At 45.0% G+C, this 18942-nt stretch overlaps 2 protein-coding genes across 2 annotated transcripts in view; both read left to right on the forward strand.

The window, feature by feature from the left end:
* The window catches only part of TCTN2 (tectonic family member 2), a 29277-nt gene extending 20802 nt beyond the window's left edge, over nt 1-8475 (forward strand). Inside the window, exons 14-18 of the mRNA XM_070386298.1 lie at nt 2286-2392; nt 5807-5963; nt 6741-6866; nt 7511-7599; nt 8256-8475. Of these exons, the coding sequence (XP_070242399.1) occupies nt 2286-2392; nt 5807-5963; nt 6741-6866; nt 7511-7599; nt 8256-8359 (583 nt within the window). The 3' untranslated portion in view covers nt 8360-8475. The remainder of the gene's footprint in view (nt 1-2285; nt 2393-5806; nt 5964-6740; nt 6867-7510; nt 7600-8255) is intronic.
* A 4873-nt stretch (nt 8476-13348) lies between these two features.
* Nucleotides 13349-18942, forward strand: part of ATP6V0A2 (ATPase H+ transporting V0 subunit a2) — a 40966-nt gene continuing 35372 nt past the window's right edge. Inside the window, exons 1-2 of the mRNA XM_005904654.2 lie at nt 13349-13677; nt 18426-18504. Of these exons, the coding sequence (XP_005904716.1) occupies nt 13561-13677; nt 18426-18504 (196 nt within the window). The 5' untranslated portion in view covers nt 13349-13560. The remainder of the gene's footprint in view (nt 13678-18425; nt 18505-18942) is intronic.

An 18942-nucleotide genomic window follows, 5' to 3' on the forward strand; every position in this document is an offset into this window, starting at 1 on the left:
TGGATATTTGAGGCATTTCCACATTTGTGGAATAGTGCGTTGTGAATTGTGTTTTGAACAGCCTTGGGTCACTTTTTGTCTGAGCGCCTGTTCTCAGCTCTTCTGGGTGTGTGCGCAGGAATGGGATGGCTGGATCATCGTGTTCGGTTCTTAAGGAGCTGCCATGTTGTTTTCCATAGAGGCTGTACCATTTTGCATTCCCACCAACAGCATAAAAGGGGTCCAGTTTCTCCACATCCTTGCCAACACTTGTTTGTTTTTTTGGCCATGCCATTCAGCAGAAGGGCTCTTAGTTCCCTGACCAAGGATTGAACCCTCACTCCCTGCAGTGGAAGCTTATAGACTTAACCACTGGACTGCCAGGGAATTCCCCCTTGCCAACACTTGTTATTTTCCAGTTTTCTGAATAATAGCCAACCTAGTAGATGTGAAATATCAATATCTGCAGATATGCAAATGACACCACCCTTATGGCAGAAAGTGAAGAGGAACTAAAAAGCCTCTTGATGAAAGTGAAAGAGGAGAGTGAAAAAGTTGGCTTAAAGTTCAACATTCAGAAAACTCAGATCATGGTATCTGGTCCATCACTTCATGGGAAATAGATGGGGAAACAGTGGAAACAGTGTCAGACTTTATTTTTTTGGGAAGATGCTTACTCCTTGGAAGGAAAGTTATGACCAACCTAGATAGCATATTAAAAAGCAGAGATATTACTTTGCCAACAAAGGTCTGTCTAGTCAAGGCTATGGTTTTTCCAGTGGTCATGTATGGATGTGAGAGTTGGACTGTGAAGAAAGCTGAGCGCTGAAGAATTGATGCTTTTGAACTGTGGTGTTGGAGAAGACTCTTGAAAGTCCCCTGGACTGCAAGGAGATCCAACCAGTCCATCCTAAAGGAGACCAGCCCTGGGTGTTCATTGGAAGGATTGATGCTGAGGCTGAAACTCCAATACTTTGGCCACCTGATGCGAAGAGTTGACTCATTGGAAAAGACCCTGATGCTGGGAGGGATTGGGGGCAGGAGGAGAGGGGGACGACAGAGGATGAGATGGCTGGATGGCATTACTGACTCTATGCACATGAGTTTGGGTGAACTCTGGGAGTTGGTGATGGACAGGGAGGCCTGGCATGCTGCAATTCATGGGGTTGCAAAGAGTCGGACACGACTGAGCAACTGAACTGAACTGAGTAGATGTGAAGTGGTATCTTCTTGTGGTTTTGATTGCATGTATTGGAGAAGGAAATAAATACACTGGCAACCCACTCCAGTATTCTTGCCTGGAGAACTCCATGGACAGAGGAGCCTGGCGGATTATAGTCTATGGGGTCGCAAAATTTGAGCAACACGACTGAGCAACTAACACTTTCACTTTCGTTCTTATACCCATCTCATCTGAAATATATCCCAAGTGGTGTACTTCTCTGGAGAGCAGAAAAAAGGTGGAGGTAACATTGAGAAGGGAATAAAAAGTGTGGGAACAGGTTACCCACAGTGGCTCCTGATGGAAGGGTGCGAGGCCTGAGTCAACAGTCAGAGTCTCTCCCTTATGGTTCATAAGATTTGTACCTCCAGTGAGGTCACTGGAACAAGAGAGATGCTAAGTTCTAGTTCTTAATCTTAAACCAAATTTTTAAAAATTTGTTTCTGGCCGCACTGGGTCTTTGTTGCTGTGTTTGGGCTTTCTCTAGCTGTGGCGAGCAGGGGGGGTTCTTAACTGCAGAGCATGGGCACTAGGCACACAGGCTTCAGTGCAGGATGTGGGCTCAGTGGTTGTGGCGCACGGGCTTAGTTGCTCCTCAGCGTATAGTATATTCCCAGAGCAGGGGTTGAACCCTGTCCCCTGCATTAGCGGGTAGATTCTTATCCACTGGACCACCAGAGAAGTCCTTTTCACCTCATTTCATAGCTCAAACTTCTAGCTAATTATTTAGGTTCCTTTTACTATGGGGTCACTCTGGCCCATGAACTTATCCTGGTGACTTGACATGTGATCTACCCACCTGCCAAGTTCTTTGACACTCAAAGGAGCCTGCACATGATTCTATTGTAAGTTACTAATGTTCTAAGTCTGAAGTGAGAGACTGCTTCCATACATCCTCTCCTTGCTGTGTAAGTTCATCTCGGGAAGACCATCCTTGAGGGGTGAGACTCCCAGCCTAGATCCCCTGGCAGTTTTTTTTTTTTTTTGTTTAGGCATCCAGCAAGCACAACCTGGACACCCTCAGAAAGGACTTCAGGACAAGACCTGCTGGCCAGGAGCTGAGAAATGTCTTCCTCTCTTGCAGGGAGAATGCTGTTGAACTGCTTGATTCATTAGTACAAGTGACTCATGTTGCAATGAGAGGCAACTCCGATTACAACGATCTCAGTGATGGCTGGCTTGAAATAATACGTAAGTCAAAGCTGCACGTGTGTGAAAGATGTACCTCGGTTGCTCTGACTATGTAGCGTCAGATGTGGCATTAAAGGCTGACTCAGCAGCCGTCTTTCTTTGCTGTGATCCAACAGACATTTGTTTAGAGGTTAGCTCTCCAGGTAGAAGGCTTTTCATGTCTTTTATCTCTTATTCACAATGGCTTTTTTTTTTTAAAGAGGAAATCTACAGGAAGTTCAAATTGCCCAGTTGTTTTACAAGCTAACGGTCTCTGGAAAAGGAAGTCTTAATGAAATTTAAGGATTTTTGAGTGCGTGTCAGTCTGCATTCCTATTTTTGATTGCCAGCAATATGGACAGTTGAGAACTGGTTTTATAATTTACAAAAGCAATTTTGTTAACTTAAAAGGTGATAGAAAACATTGTGCTAAGTGAGAGAAGCTAGACACAAAGGAGCACATACTCTAGGATTGCATTTATAATGCTGTGTCCAGGAAAGGCAAACTTATAAACACTGAAAGCAGGTTAGTGGTTGCCCAAGGCTCAGGCTGTTGGAAGGAAATGAAGGGTGATTGCTAGTGAGTATAGGAGTTCTTTTCGGAGGGTGATGAAAATGCTGTAAAGTTGAATCTGCTGCTGGTTGCATAACTCTGTGAATATAATTGAATTGAATTATACATTTAAATTTAAGTAGGTGAACTATATGGCATATCAATAAAGCTATTAAAAAAGAAAGAAAGAAATTAAGGTGTAACAGAGCTAATAATAGTGGGGTCACCAAGGCCAGATAAAAAGATTTGATGTTCCAGCATCTTTGGTCAGAGGCATTTGCTCCGAGTGTTGAGGTCACAGGGGTTTGGTGTGTGAAGAGATATGCAGGGGTTTGGCGTGTGAAGAAGAGATATACCGCAGGGAGTACATGGAACAGACTTAGCTCCAATGAGCCCGATTTCCACTCCAGTTACAGAGTGTCCATCTGGTCACTGAGCTGTGGCTCACAGGGGTGGTCTGAGGTCACAGTTTGTTGTGGCAGAGCTGGAGCTAAGCCCAGGGTTCCTAGCTCTTTCTCTTCTCCCAGCCAGCAAGTCTGGTAGCATTGCTCTGATTTCTCAGGGAGTCTGGAATGCATAAAGGGCTTCCCAGGTGGCACTAGTGGTAAAGAATCCACCTGCTAATGCAGGAGACATAAGAGACTGTGGTTCGATCCCTTGGTGGAGAAGATCCCCTGCAGGAGGGCACAGCAACCCGCTCCAGTACTCTTGCCTGGAGAATCCCATGGACAGAGGAGCCCAGCGGGGTAAAGTCCATGTGTGCATGCTCAGTTGCTTCAGTCCTGTTCGACTCTTTGCGACCCCATGGACTGTAGCCCGCCAGCCTCCTCAGTCCATGGGGTCGCAAAGAGTCAGACATGACTGAAGCGACTGAGCATGCATGCTTGAGTGTATAAAGGCACTTTGAATACAGAGAGAGCTTCTTTTCTTCCTGTCCTTCCTGGGATTGCCTCTTGGCGCCTGAACGAGCTATCTGACACTGCAGCATCTGCTTTCTTAAGTCCTCTCCCATCCCTATGGATGCTGCTGGGAGTGCAAACCCTCCCCCTGCCCCCAAACACCGAGTCCTGTCTTTACCCTTTCTACACCTTCCGAGGTCACTTCAGCTCATCAGGTTGGGATTCATACAAAGGACCAACCAGACACATGCCCCTGAACTTTCCCCACCTGTCGTGATTAGGGTCTGAATCATTACAACCCCCTCTGTCCCCTTCCCTGGGGGTGGCCAGGGATCACGTAATATGTATGCCTGGCTGAGGTACTGCTGACCACTCTTTGACGCAGGCAGTGGGGTCTGGCCAGCAACGTGGTTTGCCTGTCCCACTTCTGCTCAAGACCCTAAGCCCAGAGTTAGGTCCTCATCTGGAAGTAGAACCCAGGGGTCAGGGCTTGTCAACTCCTTGTTAACCTGTTGGCCAGTGAGGTGGGCCATGGAGGTGCCTGTGGGATGCAGGGAAGGGGTCAATAAAGCACTGGAGAAGTAAAAACCACAGGAAATTTCAAGACAGAAAGGCAGAGTTGGGAAGTCAGAGGTGAAGGCATTGTGCTGCCTTCATGGTGGAAGCTGTTAGCTTGTATTTCGTATCTAAGCTGCAGGTCAGCCCTGGTCCTCGTTAATGAGCAGAAGAGGAACAGTGCTGAGCCCATGTATCAAGGAGAGCGAAACTGTTGGTGACAGCCTTCCTGATCCCTGAAGAAACAAAGAAATCCCCCCAGAGTGACCCTAAGGCTTGCCATCCACAGCCTGTGACTGACCTTGCTGTTTCTTCTCCTCCCAGCCCCGCCGAGGCCAGTTTTCGAGATGAGTGACCACTCACCTCTTTCCCAGTTTTATCCTCTTGCATTTGTATTACTGCTGTGGCAGCACACAGGAGATTGCTTCTGAACTATTCAATCTGTCGTGACTAAAGCTGTTAGTATGGATTCTAAATGTCTTACACAAGCTTTTACTAGAACAGTGACTGCGCAGAATAAGTCTCAAGGCCTTTTACTACTAGTCAGTATTTCTGTTCAAACTCTGGGTGGATGTCAATGAGGAGCTTGGGAACTGAATCGTGATTTATGGTTTTATTAGGTGAGTCAAAGATTTAAAGTTCCAGTGACTGAGTTAACATACAAGGGGACACTTTTCTTTAAGTCTCTATTTTTTTTTAATTATTCGTTTGACTGCTGGGTGTTCTCATTGCGGTGGCTTCTCTTGTTGTGGAGCGCAGGCTCCAGGGCGCTCGGGCTGTGGCACGTGGGCTTAGTAGATGCGGCTCATGGGCTCTACAGCACAGGCTCAGTAGTTGTGGCTCATGGGCTCAGTTGCTCCGTAGTATGTGGGATCTTCCTGGATCCGGGATTGAACGTGCGTCTTCTGCATTGGCAGGCAGATTCTTTACCACTGAGCCACCGGGGAAGCCCAAGGAGACATTTTGTTTTTTTTTTTTTTTTTTTTTTTGAGGATCACATTTTTATTCAGGCTGGACCTCTTGTCTTAGCACCAGCACAAGGAGACATTTTGAACACAAAAAGTCAAAGTGAAGTTGCTCAGTCGTGTCCGACTCTTTGTGACCCCATGGACTGTAGCCTACCAGGGTCCTCCATCCATGGGATTTTCCAGGCAAGGGTGTTGGAGTCGGTTGCCATTTCCTTCTCCAGGGTGTCTTTTCAACCTAGGGATCGAACCCAGGTCTCCCGCACTGCAGGCAGACGTGTTACCGTTTGAGCCACCAGGGAAGCCATGGGAGGCATATAACTAGAGCCTGTTAGAGATTAAAGACTCAATCCTCTGATTCCTGCCTAATAATATTTCCAATTTGGGGGGTTACATTACAGTACTGTAGGAGAACAGAAACTAAATTCTTCTTTCCAAAATGCACAACTTAACACCTATCCAGGTGTGGATGCCCTTGGTGCAGGCGCAGACCCACCTGACAGCAACGTGAGTGGCATCTGCCTGGATGTTCCCGCGCAGCTGAACATCCGCATCCTCTTCTCGGATGCTGGTGCCGTGGAAGGGATGACTCAGCAGGAGATACTTGGTGTCGAGACTAGGTATGATGGCATCGAGGCTAAGTGTGCATTCGCAGGGAAGTTTCCTCAAGAGGTGGCAAAGAAGAACACCAGCAACTTCAGGCTTATATCAGATTAGCAAGTCCGGTGGAAAGAGGGTGCCTTGTTTCTCCATCTTTCTCAAAAATGGTCTAGGAAGACTTTCATTGGTTCAGTTTCAGTCATGTGCTCCATTCTGAGCCAATCACTATGGCCAGGAGAGTAGACAGATCTGATTGACCGGGTGTAGGTGATGGGCGCATTCCTAGGTTCAGGTGAGTCCCCTCTCGTCTGCTCGACTGAGAGTGGGAGAGGGTTAGTTCCTGTGGGGAAAACTGGGGTGCAGTTACTAGAAGAAAAGCAAAGGGCTGCAGGGATAGGCAAAAAGGCAGCAATAACATAGAAAGCCATCAAAAATCGTTAGCTGCTGCTGCCGTTATTACTATTACACTATTGTTTGAGACAAACAAGTGATAAAACAAATGAACTTTAAAGGCACCAGCATGAAATGAGATGACGGGGGAGAAGAGAAGAAGCAGAACTGGCAAAATGCTGGTAGTGGTTGCAGCCTGTGGTAGGTCCACAAGGGTTCATTACACAGCTGTCTCAGCTTGTGTGTGCAGTTGAAAATTTACGTACTTCAAAGGGGGAATGGCAGCACCAGGAAAACGTGAACCGTGTATAGGAGAAGCCCCGCTCATGTTGTGTCGGTTACCCGGTGTTCTCAGCAGACCAGAAGTGAGCGGTGGCTTTGTCGCTTGCGTGACCTTTCCCTCCCAGGTTCTCGTCCGTGACCTGGCAGTTCCAGTGTGGACTGACTTGTGAGGACAAGGCTGACCTCTTCCCCATTGGCGCATCGGTCCAGTTTATTAAGATACCTGCACAGTTACCCCATCCCCTTACAAGGTAATCTGTTTGCTGATCTCAGTGACATGATCAGGAAGCAGAAAAACATAATGTTTAAAACTAAGACGTTTAGGGACCTCCCTGGTGATCCAGTGGTTGAGACTCAGTGCTTCTACTGCAGGGGGCATGAGTTTGATCCCTGGTGGGGGGAGTAAGATCCCACATGCCACGTAGTGCTGCTAAGTAAGTAAAAGACAAACAAAAGCTTTACTTCTTCAATCAAGTTTTAAATGAGTCTTTAAAAATAATTTTATTTGTTTATTTTTGGTTGTGCTGGGTCTTCACTGCTGCTCCCGAGGACTTTTTCTAGTTGCAGAGAGCAGGGTCTACTCTTCAGTTTTGGTTTGCGGGCTTATCATTGCAGTGACTTCTCTTGTTACAGAGCACAGGCTCTAGGCATGTGGGCTCAGTAGCTGCAGCTCTGGGGCTCTAGAGCACAGGCTCAGTGGTTGTGGCATGTGGGCTTAGTTGCTCCAAGGCACATGGCATTTTACCTGGTCAGGAATTGAACCCGTGTCTCCTGCATTGACAGATGGATTCTTTACCACTGGAGCCACCAGGGAAGCCCTTTAATCAGGTTTTGATGCAGCTCATCAAAAGCATGTTTTGTTATAGCTATTGTAACCTTCTAAAATGTTTTGTAGATTCCAGATCAATTTTACAGAGTACGACTGTAACAGAAATGAGGTTTGTTGGCCACAACTTCTATATCCACTGACCCAATATTATCGAGGTAGGTAAAGCCCTTTTCTGAAATGGTTATCATTAGGTTACGTCAATTAAAAAACTTTTGAAAAAAGTATAAATGTCACAGGAAAGTTAAAACATATAGCAAAATTTTAAAAAGAAAACATGTACAGATGTTGCCATTTAGAAATGATCACTATTTATGTTTTGGCTTATTTCTACCTAGTTACCCAAAAAGTTAAGAAATAACAACATTCCTGGATATTCCCTGGTGGTCCAGTGGTTAAGACTCTCTGCATTCACTGTAGAGGGCATAGGTTTGATCTCTGGATCCCTGATCAGGGAACTAAGATCCCACAGGCTGTATGGCTCAGCCAAGAATGCCCCCAGGACCAAAAAAATGTTGCTCACACTGCTGTATTTAAAATGGATAACCAACAAGGTCCTATACTGTACAGCACAGAGAACTCTGCTCAATGTCATGTGGCGGCCTGGATGGGAGGGGAGTTTGGGGGAGAATGGCTACATCTATATATGTATATATACATGTATATGTGTATGGCTGAGTCCCTTTGCTGTTCACCTGAAACTATCACAACATTATTAATAGGCTGTACCCCAGTACAAAATAAAAAGTTTTAAAAAATAATGATAATGATAATGACAAAAAAAAATTGCTTAGTTTGATTCATTGTCTTGCAGGAGAGCCTTACTCTCAGTGTGTTGCCAAGAGCTTGCTACTGGTATCCTTCATCATATTAGCTGTATTCCTCAGTAACCCCTGGATCAGAATACACAAAGCTTAGAATTCAACTACCGGCTGACTTCTTACAAATCATCAGCTTCTACGTCAGAGATTTGTTGTCCTCCTGTGTGCCTCTCTGTAAAATCTTAATAAATGAAATGTTTTATTTTTATAGAACATTTTATTAAGTGCTCCACAAATTAAATTCACATATGTACCTATCCAAACGTTCAAAGCAATTCAGAGTGGGTGTTCTCACCGATGCACCAGAGTGAGCAAAACGCATCAGAGGATCACCTGTGTCAATAAGTGTAATTAGGAACTTTAGGTCATCACAGCTTATGAAAGTCATAGGAGTTTTGGTCCAAATGTTATTCCTACCACAGAGAGTGAGTTTTTGAATTTTTTATATATTTCTGTTGAAATGATAAGTTTCCACTATTCCAAAGAAAGGATTAGAAAGGCATTAAAGTCTGTTGCCTTAAAAAATATTCACAACCTCAAAGTTGAGAGTTATGTTTTATTTGGTGGGAATTTTTAGAACTTCAAGCCCAGGAGATACCATCTCAAATGATCCTGAGAGAATTGCTCTGAGGAGGTGAGGAGAGGAGTCACGTTATATAGAAGTTTTGCAACAGAGGGCAAGTAGTTTGAACATCAAAAGATTATTGTTAATTAAAACCAGATATCCCAAGTTAAGGGGTTTTGCACTTTTCTATGTATGGGAGGTTGCAGGAGTCTGGGCCCACTGAAACCATTCCTTTCAAATGTACTTCAGCGAAATAGAGCCACTCTCCTGTGTTTTTAGACTTCCCAGGTGACCCATTGGTAAAGAATCTACTTGCTGATGCAGGAGACACAGGAGACAGGGTTTGATCCCTGGGTTGGGAAGATCTCCTGGAGTAGGAAGTGGCAAACCACTCCAGTATTCTTGCCTGGAAAGTTTCATGGATAGAGGTGCCTGGTGGGCTACAGTGTGCAATCCACTGGGCTGCCAAGAGTTAGACATGACTGAGCATGCATGCACATTCTGTGTCTTTGCATCCTGAGGTTGCTTTCCTCAGGCCTTACCGTGGGGAGTGGCTGTAGTCTGAGGACTGCTAGATGGCAGGTGTTCCGCTCCTTCCTGAATTCCCTTAGGGCTGACCATCTCACAGTGGAGGGCTGCAACTGCTCATGGCTGTGATATCCTTCTCCAGGAGATCTTTGATATGGCAGGAAATAGTCCATTTCTGAAGTCTTAAAAAGTGTGTATAATACGAAAATCCAAAAAAAATGGATGAGGCAAGATGTAGGGGTTAGGGGAAAGGACCTAACGTAGGAGGTAAGTAAAACAAAACCAGGAGTGAACACAAGCCCATGAAAAAACATGCCAACGACCTTGCATTTAGTAAAGGTAGGTCCCTAATATAGTCTCCAGTTTGCAAAAAATCCAAAATATGATTAGCTATAGGAATCATGGGGACCATTGATTAAAAATTAATCTGGCTTTCAATGAAGTACAGTTTTTCCTAGTTGAGTCTTGAGAGAAATTCCTCCTGGGGCCTCTTACAAAGGGACAGATGGCACGATGCAGCATGGGGAGAGGGGCAGAGTGGCCGTCTCCAACCACAGCCACGTGGCCACATTGCCACCTCCAGTGAGGTTTCTTGGTGGGCTAGATAAATTTAGTCATTGTTTCCGATAGACTTTGTGTACTGTGGGTAAATGGAATTTTCTAAAGCAATTCTCTTCTCTGAGTTCTAAGCATCTCTTGACATCCTGGTGCTATGTACAACGTGGTGTTGCATCTTTTTTTTTTTTGTCCACACCATGTGGCTTGTAGGGTTCTATTTCCTCAACCAGGGATCAAACCCATGCACTACAAACTACTGTTTTGTAATACAATGAGAAATGGAATATTTTGTGCCATATCAGTAAACAAAGGATGTCACAGTGATCACTGATTGCAGCTACCATGACTGGTGAGCTGGTGAGCCCCAAGGGAACTCAGGAAGGAAAGAATACCTGCCACCTAGAAGCCGTCAAGATTGTAGCCACTCCCTATGGTGGAGCCCTGAGGAATCTCAGAATATGATGTGAAATAGAGTGTTTGCTGCCATATCAGTAAATAAAGATGTCACAGTTATAGCGATTGCAGCCCTTCCGTGTGAGCTGTTGAGCCCTAAGGGAATTCAGGAAGAAAGAGAATACCTACTATCTAACGGCCAAGACTGTAGCCGCTCCCTGTGGTGAGACCAAGGAAGGGAAGGTCAGGATGTGAAAACAGGATACTGGCCCCAGATAGGTGAGATGCGTATGAAAGGAATGGTTTCAGTGAGCCCAGACTCTTGCATCTTGCCATACATAAAAAATCACTAAATTCCTTAACTTCAGATATTTGTTTTTTCTTAATTAATAATAATCTTTTGATGTTCAAACTACCTTCCCCTTGTTGCAAATTTCTTTATAACCTGACTCCTCCCCCTGCTCCTCAGAACCGATCTCTCAGCGTCACTCGAGACCCTGTCTCCTGGGCTTGAAGTCCTAAAAATTCCCACCAAATAAAACACAACTCTCCATTTTTGGGTTGTGAATACTTTTTTAAAAGTCCACAACATCACGGAAACACTGAATTTCTCCCCACTCTGCTGCACTCTTTCTTGGATGTGGATCTCTGTGGGTTGAGGTGATTACACCCCCTAGGAATTGAAAATTGTCTTTTATTAAAACAAAGGAAATACCCAACTGATTGGTTCTTTGCAGTGATTCAGAGTCTTTCCCTGGCAGTTAGCATAATTAGCTCTGCGAAGTTAATGTAAAATTTCCAAATGACAGGGAATTTAGCCTGATTTGGTGGGCTTTGTTAGGGTGATTTTGGACTTGAGAAGGGAAAAACTCACTTTGACAGTAGAAGGGGATTAGGGTCGGAGCAAACCCAGGTCTCCTGCATTGTAGGCAGATTCTTTACAATTTGAGCTACAAGGAAGACCTTACTATATAGAGTTTATATGTTCATATATGCATTTGGGAAGTATTTATTGATCGACTACTGCCCTGAACCCTGGAGATACCAAGACAATGTCCCTCGTGTGGTAGAATTGTTGACTGAAACAAAACAAAAAAACTTCAACATAACTCTGAAAGTTGAGAGTTACGTTTTGTTCGGGGATCTTACTGAGGGCTATAGCTCAGGAAGGCAGCCTCTCAGATTGCTGTGAAACTGAAAAAGGTAAGGGAGGAGCCAGGATATACAAGAGTTTTTGTCAAAGGAAAAAAAAACATGTAGTTGAACATCAAAAGATTACTGTAATCACAAAGAACAGCCTTCACAAGTTAATGATTTTTAGTGCTTTTGTTGACAAATCCAAGCTCGCTCTGCTTGCCTCATGACAGGCCAGTGAATTGGAGACAAGGTGTTGAGGCAAGGAATATGACTTTTTGGAAAGCTGGCTGATGGAGAAGATGGCAGACTAATGTCTCAAAATAACCATCTTGTCCAGGTCTGGATGCCAGGTTCTTCTATAGACCAGAGAGAGAAGCCACGAGGAACTAAAGTCAAAAGACAGAATAGAGAAGAAAAAGCAATGAGGAAGTAAAGTAGAAAGGGCCATCAGGCTTGCAGTACAACCAGCCTCAGGAAGGGAGGGATGTGTTATTCTCTTCTTTTTCTCACAGCCATTCACAGGTGCTCAGGGTCAGAGTCTCTCTTTGAGCTGAACAAAGGCACTTTAGTTTAACAGGCAGAGGTGCAGCATCCTCTGAGGCAGGCCATTTTGTATGATTATAATAACAGCAATGAAAAGCAAGTCAAAGAAACAGTTGAAACATGGGAGTCAGAATTGGTTCTTCTCTGCAACACTTTTCCATGTGTGGGAAGGTGGAAGAGTCTGGGCTCATGGAAATTATTCCTTAGATATGCATCTTAACTATTTAGGACCGGTAACTTGTTTTTCTCCTTTCTGAATCCCCTCAGGGGATGAACCCTTGGGGGTGGCTGCAGTGGCTACTGGCTTGATGGCTGTGACATCCTTTGCTTACCAAAATGGCAGGTGATTTTTTTTTTTTGTCCAGGAAGTTTTACATTCTACTGGGGGAAAACTGGCAATAAACATAGACAAGATAATGTCAGACAGTGCTAGGTGCTATGGAGAAAATAAAACAGGACTGCCTAGGGTGGGGTGGTAGGGACACTTCTGCTAGTGGTCAGGACCAGCTTCTTAGAAGCAGAGACATTTGAGCTGAGACTTGTAGGAGCTAGTCTTGAGAAGGCCCTGGAGAAGGGTGTTCTAGGCAGAGAGAAGGGAAGAGTCAGAAAGTTGAAGTGCACCAACCTGGAAAACGAAAGAAGGCAGGTGGGTGGGGTGGAGACCAGGGCTTGGGGAAGGGAGAGGTTAGACCAGGTGGTGTGTCTGCTGCCCTGGTAAGCAGTTTGAACTTTATTCAGAATGAAGTGGGAGAAGTCAGAAGATTTTAAGTAAGCTCACATCCGATTTTCGTCTTGTTAGAGATCTCTGTAGCTGCTGTGTGAAGGATTCTATCAAGAGTAGCCTGGCACCAGACCCTGCTTTGTCTGCACAGGGGCCAGGACCCCAGAGAAAACCACCACACGGGGTGTAATTCCGTTGATAAGAAATGTCTTGACAGATCTATGGAGAAAAGGTTGTTTAGTGGTTATCGGGACCTAGGGGATAAGAAGGGGACTGACTGCAGCTGAGCAGGAGAAATCTTTATGGGGTTGATGGAAACGTTCTCAAATTGATCCAGACACTGAACTGTGTAACTTTACTAAAAATCACAAAATTGTAATACTCTAGTCGGGTGAACTTTCTAGCACGTAAAATCAACAAAACTCCTCCTATAAAGTTGTGAACGGCAGAGAGAGGGGCAGCTGTTGGTCAGGCCGGGGCTGAGTTCCTGAACTCCCCGCACTGACGCGGAGTTAGTGCCAGTTGTCCCCGCAGCCGCCATCGGCCGCAACTCCTGGCGCCATTGGTCGGCCGGCGGGGGCGCGCGCGCGCGCGCACGCGTGGGGGCGGAACCGGAACCGGCTGTAGCCGAGGGGGCGGGGCCCCGAGGGCGGCGTTGGCGGAGGCTGGAGCGGCGGCCTCGGTGGCTGGACTGGGGGCAGCTGCTATAGCCCGGAGCCCCATGGTTTGGAGCCGCGGCCAGGCCGCAGGAGAAGCTCGATCCCCGGGTCAGCCCGGCTGACCGTGCGGGACCGCGCAGCCCGGAGCCGCCGGCGCCCGTCGGGTCCCGCCGGGGGGCGCGGGCCGGTCCGCCATGGGGTCCCTGTTCCGGAGCGAGACCATGTGCCTGGCGCAACTCTTCCTGCAGTCCGGCACGGCCTACGAGTGCCTCAGCGTCCTGGGCGAGAAGGGCCTGGTCGAGTTCCGAGACGTGAGTGTCGCCCGTGAGATGCGGGCTGTCGCTCCCCGCCAAGCTCCCTCATTGCACCTTTCGTTTGGGCCTCCTTCCCCGCGGGCACCTGGGCAGGGGCGCCCATTTCCCAGAAGGGGAAGCTGAAGTCCACTTTCCGGCCAGAGCTTCCGCAGAGCGGGGCCCGAGCCCAGGGTCGCCGGATGTCTGGTCCGCGGCCGCCCTGGCTGGGTTAGTTAGGAACGCTTGTCTTCATCAGCTTGGGTCGTGCCATCTGATGCTTCGGAGCCAGGCACTGGGCTAATTAAGCGGGAGAGCAAATCTGTTAAGGCCTCTTGAAGCCCTTTTGGAACTTACGGAGGAGGGGAGGAATATTAAGTAATGATACGTAAACAGGAATACCTTTGCTGTACTGACAATAAAAGGGGATGGTGAGATGGTGCCCCCGGTAGGGGCGGTCAGGGAAGCCTCTCTGAGGAGGTGTCCTTGGGCTGAGACCTGAGTGAGGAATGAGCCAGGCTTGGGAAGTTCTGGGGGACACGGACCCAGGTGGAGGGAACAGGAAGAGCCAGAAGTCTGAATTAGGAATGAATTTGGGGTAAGCTCCCGGGCGGCGGGATTTTTTGTCGTTCACTGATACTTGGTGATGTATTGATACCTAGCACTACCTCGTACGGAATAGGAGTAGAGTCAGAATTTGTTGAAAGGGAGCTGTCCCCCCAACAAGTAGTAATAAGCACTTGTTTTATATATCTGTTTATTTGTTTTTTGGTTGGCTCCACCATGGACTGTCAACCCCTGGGGGTAAGAGTCTTGTTCATTCCTGACTCCTAAGTACACCTTGCTTTGTGGGCATTAATAGGCATTTGTGGAATGAATGAACAAGCTTGTATCAAGTGCTTGCTGAGTTTGGTGCTGGAGACTCGGGGGTGAGCAGGATGGACAAAGTCCCTGTGTTTTTGTTGCTCACAATCTGGGAGGAGTTAACAAACACACTCTGATTATGAGCTGTAATAAGTGCCATGCTGGAAAAAAAAGTGTGAAAAGGAGATTATGAAGCAGGACCTGGCTGATTGAGCTCGAAGTCACTTGAGTGAACACTATTTCTTGGGACCCACCTTTCATCGCCTTGGTTTCCCTTCATCTTTCTGAGGGTGCTTTAGTTTCAAGAGGGAACTCTTCTACCCAATATTTGATATCAGCGATCCTTGGATTGGTCCCCCAAGGCAATTGCAAGGTCAGAGAGAAACTCCTGAATGAGAGATAAGGCTGCGGAGAGGGCCCAGCTTGTCCTGGTTCTTGGAGCCACTTGGGCTTCAGCACATGATGCCCACTTTGCTGGCAGGAGCTGTGCTGAACTGTGAATAAGGAGCCCCGGAGAGATTCAGGAAAGAGTTGTTTGAGAAAGAGGCTCCCTTCTTTATAATAGATTTCTTCCATCCTGTTAGTCCTCAGGCCGAGAGACTTCAGTCAAGCTGAAGTCTTAGAGGTTTGAACAAATGCTCTAATTGCTGTGAAGATTCAAATTTTGTTGAATGCCATTACATTAGGTAGTAGAGGACGCTTGAGATTCTTCTAAACTGAAAATCAGGGAAAGAAAAAGAAAGTGCTGTTCATCTTTTTCAGAAGTGAAATAAAGTGGAAATGCTCACATTGTGTGATGCTCGGTGTTCAGAGCTCAGGGGTCTATGTGTGTCTGACTTCGGGATGACTGTCAAGCAGCTAGAGCAGAGAGCTCCATCATACCTGACTCTCTCTGTTCTCTTCTGGAGTTTCTTACTGACTTTGTGCTCACCGGGTGGGATCACTGACACCAGTCTTTTCTGGCTTGTGCAGGTAGGAGCTCTTCCCCCTTTTGTTTTAGTGATCCTTCTAAGGGAGGAGAGGCAGGACCGGAGTTTCTGCAACGATAGCCAAAGAGAAGACCTGGAAAAGAAAGGTGATTCAACTCACCAGTAGGACTCAGCGAAGGGCAAGGCCATCCCACTTTTCTCAGGGTCTGAAGTCTGGGGACAGTGTTTACCTTCTGTCTGTTAGGATCGCAGGTGTGGGTACTGGTGAAAACAGCACAAGGCGGCCTGTGCTGGTTTTTCTAGATTAATTATTAGTCTTAAAGTGAATCTGTGTTAAAATGTACTTCATAGCATTAGCCTGGAATTAAGGTGCTGTTACCACCTAAAAAGAAAAGAGAAGCTAAACTTCACACAAGAAACCGCACAATAGAAAAAAACCAGTTACCATGCTGTGTAAGCCGGTGATGGCGGATGTCATATCCAGTCACGTGTGTGTTGTTGCCACAGAAATTTGCCTTTTCACGAAGATCCTACTGTTTGTGGAACCCTGGTGTCCGATTTGAGTTCACTAGTGTTTGATATTGAAGAAAAAGACATCAAAACTGAGAAGCCGTGTCATGTATAGACAGCTTTTGATGGGCGGCTTCCTCTGCTCATTCTTAGTTCTGACCAGGCTGAGGGTATCTGAATCACTGGGAACCTGAAAGTGGTGACTAGTTTGGGTTAGTGTGACTTCCAGAAATGAGTGCAAATGTGACAAACAGAAGTGAGATTAGAATTTTTGCCTTTCTTCTGGTTAGTTCTTTATAGAAGTTTGGAAAACTGAACAAGAACTGAGGCTTTAGGGTAGATGTTCAAGCAGCTTCATGCCACGCTGTTTGTAATTCTCCTTTTTGAGAGTGCCCCACGCCCTGTGGGCTTCCCTTGTGGCTCAGCTGGCGAAGAATCTGCCTGCAATGTGGGAGACCTGGGTTCGATCTCTGGGTTTGAAAGATCCCCTGGATAAGGGAAAGGCTACCCACTCCAGTATTCTGGCCAGCAGAATTCCACTGACTGTGTAGTCCATGGGGTGGCAAAGAGTCGTACACGACTGAGCAACTTTTGCTTTCCACCCCATATCACACTGAGTGGAGTAAACGTAAAATTCTTGCCCCATGTGCCTTTCAATGTAAATTATTACTGTAATTCAAAAAGTTGTGATGTAATCTATGTCCATTGTGGGAAATTTGGAAAACCTAAGATAATAATTTCCATGATCCCATTAGCTAGAAATAAACACTTTACCGTTTTGGTTAACATTGGCCAAACATTATTTTTCTAATAATATTTTAAAATGTACATGCATAGGTATTTTTGTATCATTGGAGCCACACTAATAATGTGTGCATGCGTGCGTGCTCGTTCGTGTCTGACTCTTTGTCACCCCATGGACTGTAGCCTGCCAGGCTCCTCTGTCCTTGGGATTCCCCAAGGAAGAATACTGGAGTGGGTTGCCATTTTCTCCTGCAAGGAATCTTCCCGACCCAGGTATCAGACCTGCGTCTCCTGTGTTGGCAGGTGGATTCTTTACCACTGTATCACCTGGGAAGCCCCACACTGATAATATGTTTAATCTTCTTCCCACACCCAAGTTGTGATTAATTTCCTCATTTTATTAAATATTCTTTTATAATCTTTTTTATTGTTTTAAGCTTTGTATGATAAGATATTAAGTAGAGGGAAGAGTATATGGAAACAGTGAATTGCTATATACCCGTAATATAAACCCATGGCGGGAATTCCCTAGTGGTCCAGTGGTTAGGACTTGGTGCTTTTACTACCAGGACCCCAGAAGGCCATATGGTGCAAAAAAGAAAAAAAAAGAAAGCTCCCATCAGACAAGATCAATTTGAAGCAAATCCCAGATATATTATTTCATTCATAAATATTTCAATAAGTACCTCTAAAAGGTAAGGACACTAAAAAGATACCATTATCATACCTAAAATTTTTAATAATAATTTCTTAATATAATCAAATACCTAATCATTTAAAACATCATTTTTAATAAATGTATAGTAATCAATTACATTACCGACCCATAATTTTTATACAACTTTATTGATGTGTATCATAAAGTTCACCTGCTGCAAGTGTACAATTTGTTGGTTTTTAGAAAATTTTCCAAGTACTGTGTCCGTTGCCACAAGCCAGTTTCAGAACATGATATCATCCTAGTAAGGTCCCTTATGCTCATTTCCAGGTCATCCCCTCCTCACTGTGAGACCCAGGCAGTCACTCATCTGCTTTTTGCCTCTAGGTTTCCCTGCCTGGACATTTCTTAGAAATGGAGTCGCACAGTCTGTGGCCCTTTGTGTCTTCTTTCATTTACATCAGGTTTCTGGGTGTCTCCTCCCTGATATTGATGTATTGGTTGTTTTTTACCCCTCTTTTTAATGCTAGTATTCCGCGGTGTGGATGTAGACGGTGATTTCCTTAGCCAGTTTTCCATGGTCAGTAGTTTTTTCTCTATCCTTGAAGTTGATCCTCTTCTTCACACATTTTTGTCCGTATCCATAGTTTTTTCTTTGAAGCTGAATTTCTTCATGGGATCGTTCTGGACTAGAGGATATTTTTCAGCCTTTTTTTTTTTTTTTTAAAATCTTTTTTTTTGGCTGAGTGGGGTCTTTACTGTGGTGCCTGAACTCTCTAGTTGTGGTGAGCGGGCTTCCAGTTCCCCCGCCAGGGATCGAACCTGTGTCCCTTGCATTTGAAGATAGATTCTTAACCACTGGTTCACCAGGGAAGTCCCCAGACTTTTTTGGATAACAGTTGCCAAATTGCTTTCCAGAAAAGATGGGTCAGTTTATACTCCACTCAGTAGTATACAAGGAAATGCTTTTCCCTTAAACCCTGGCAGTCGTACTTTATTTATAAAATCGAAGTTGTTTTTAAATTTTAGAAAATTCAGAGCAAAATTTTCATCCCTCTTCTCAGCTCAACCAGAATGTAAGTTCTTTCCAAAGAAAATTTGTTGGTGAGGTGAAGCGATGTGAAGAACTGGAGCGAATATTGGGTAAGTTTTTTTAAACAACTTAAATAATTATTTTATATAATTAAATATATAAGCAAACCTTATTCACTTTAGAAAAATTAGAAAATCTAGAGACGTAGAAAAGAAAAAAGTAGTCATCTGTATTCTCACCATTCATGTAATCACTGTTATGTAGGTTTATATTATCGTTCCACACTTTTTACTATTCATCTATAAAATTAAGGATTTACATATATAATAATCAGATTATTTTGTTATTAGCTTTGTTTCTCATTGAATGATACTTTAACGTCTTTTCATGTCAGTAAACAGATTGATTCATCATTTTTAATGGCAGCATAGTATTTTATGGTATTAATATACTATGAGTTATTTACCCAATTCCTTGTAGTTTGTTATAACTTAGAACAAACTACATGTTTGTTAATATATTACTTAAAATATACATGTTAATATATT

The sequence above is a fragment of the Bos mutus genome, chromosome 17, assembly GCF_027580195.1.
Source record: "Bos mutus isolate GX-2022 chromosome 17, NWIPB_WYAK_1.1, whole genome shotgun sequence".
Taxonomy (NCBI): Eukaryota; Metazoa; Chordata; class Mammalia; order Artiodactyla; family Bovidae; genus Bos; species Bos mutus.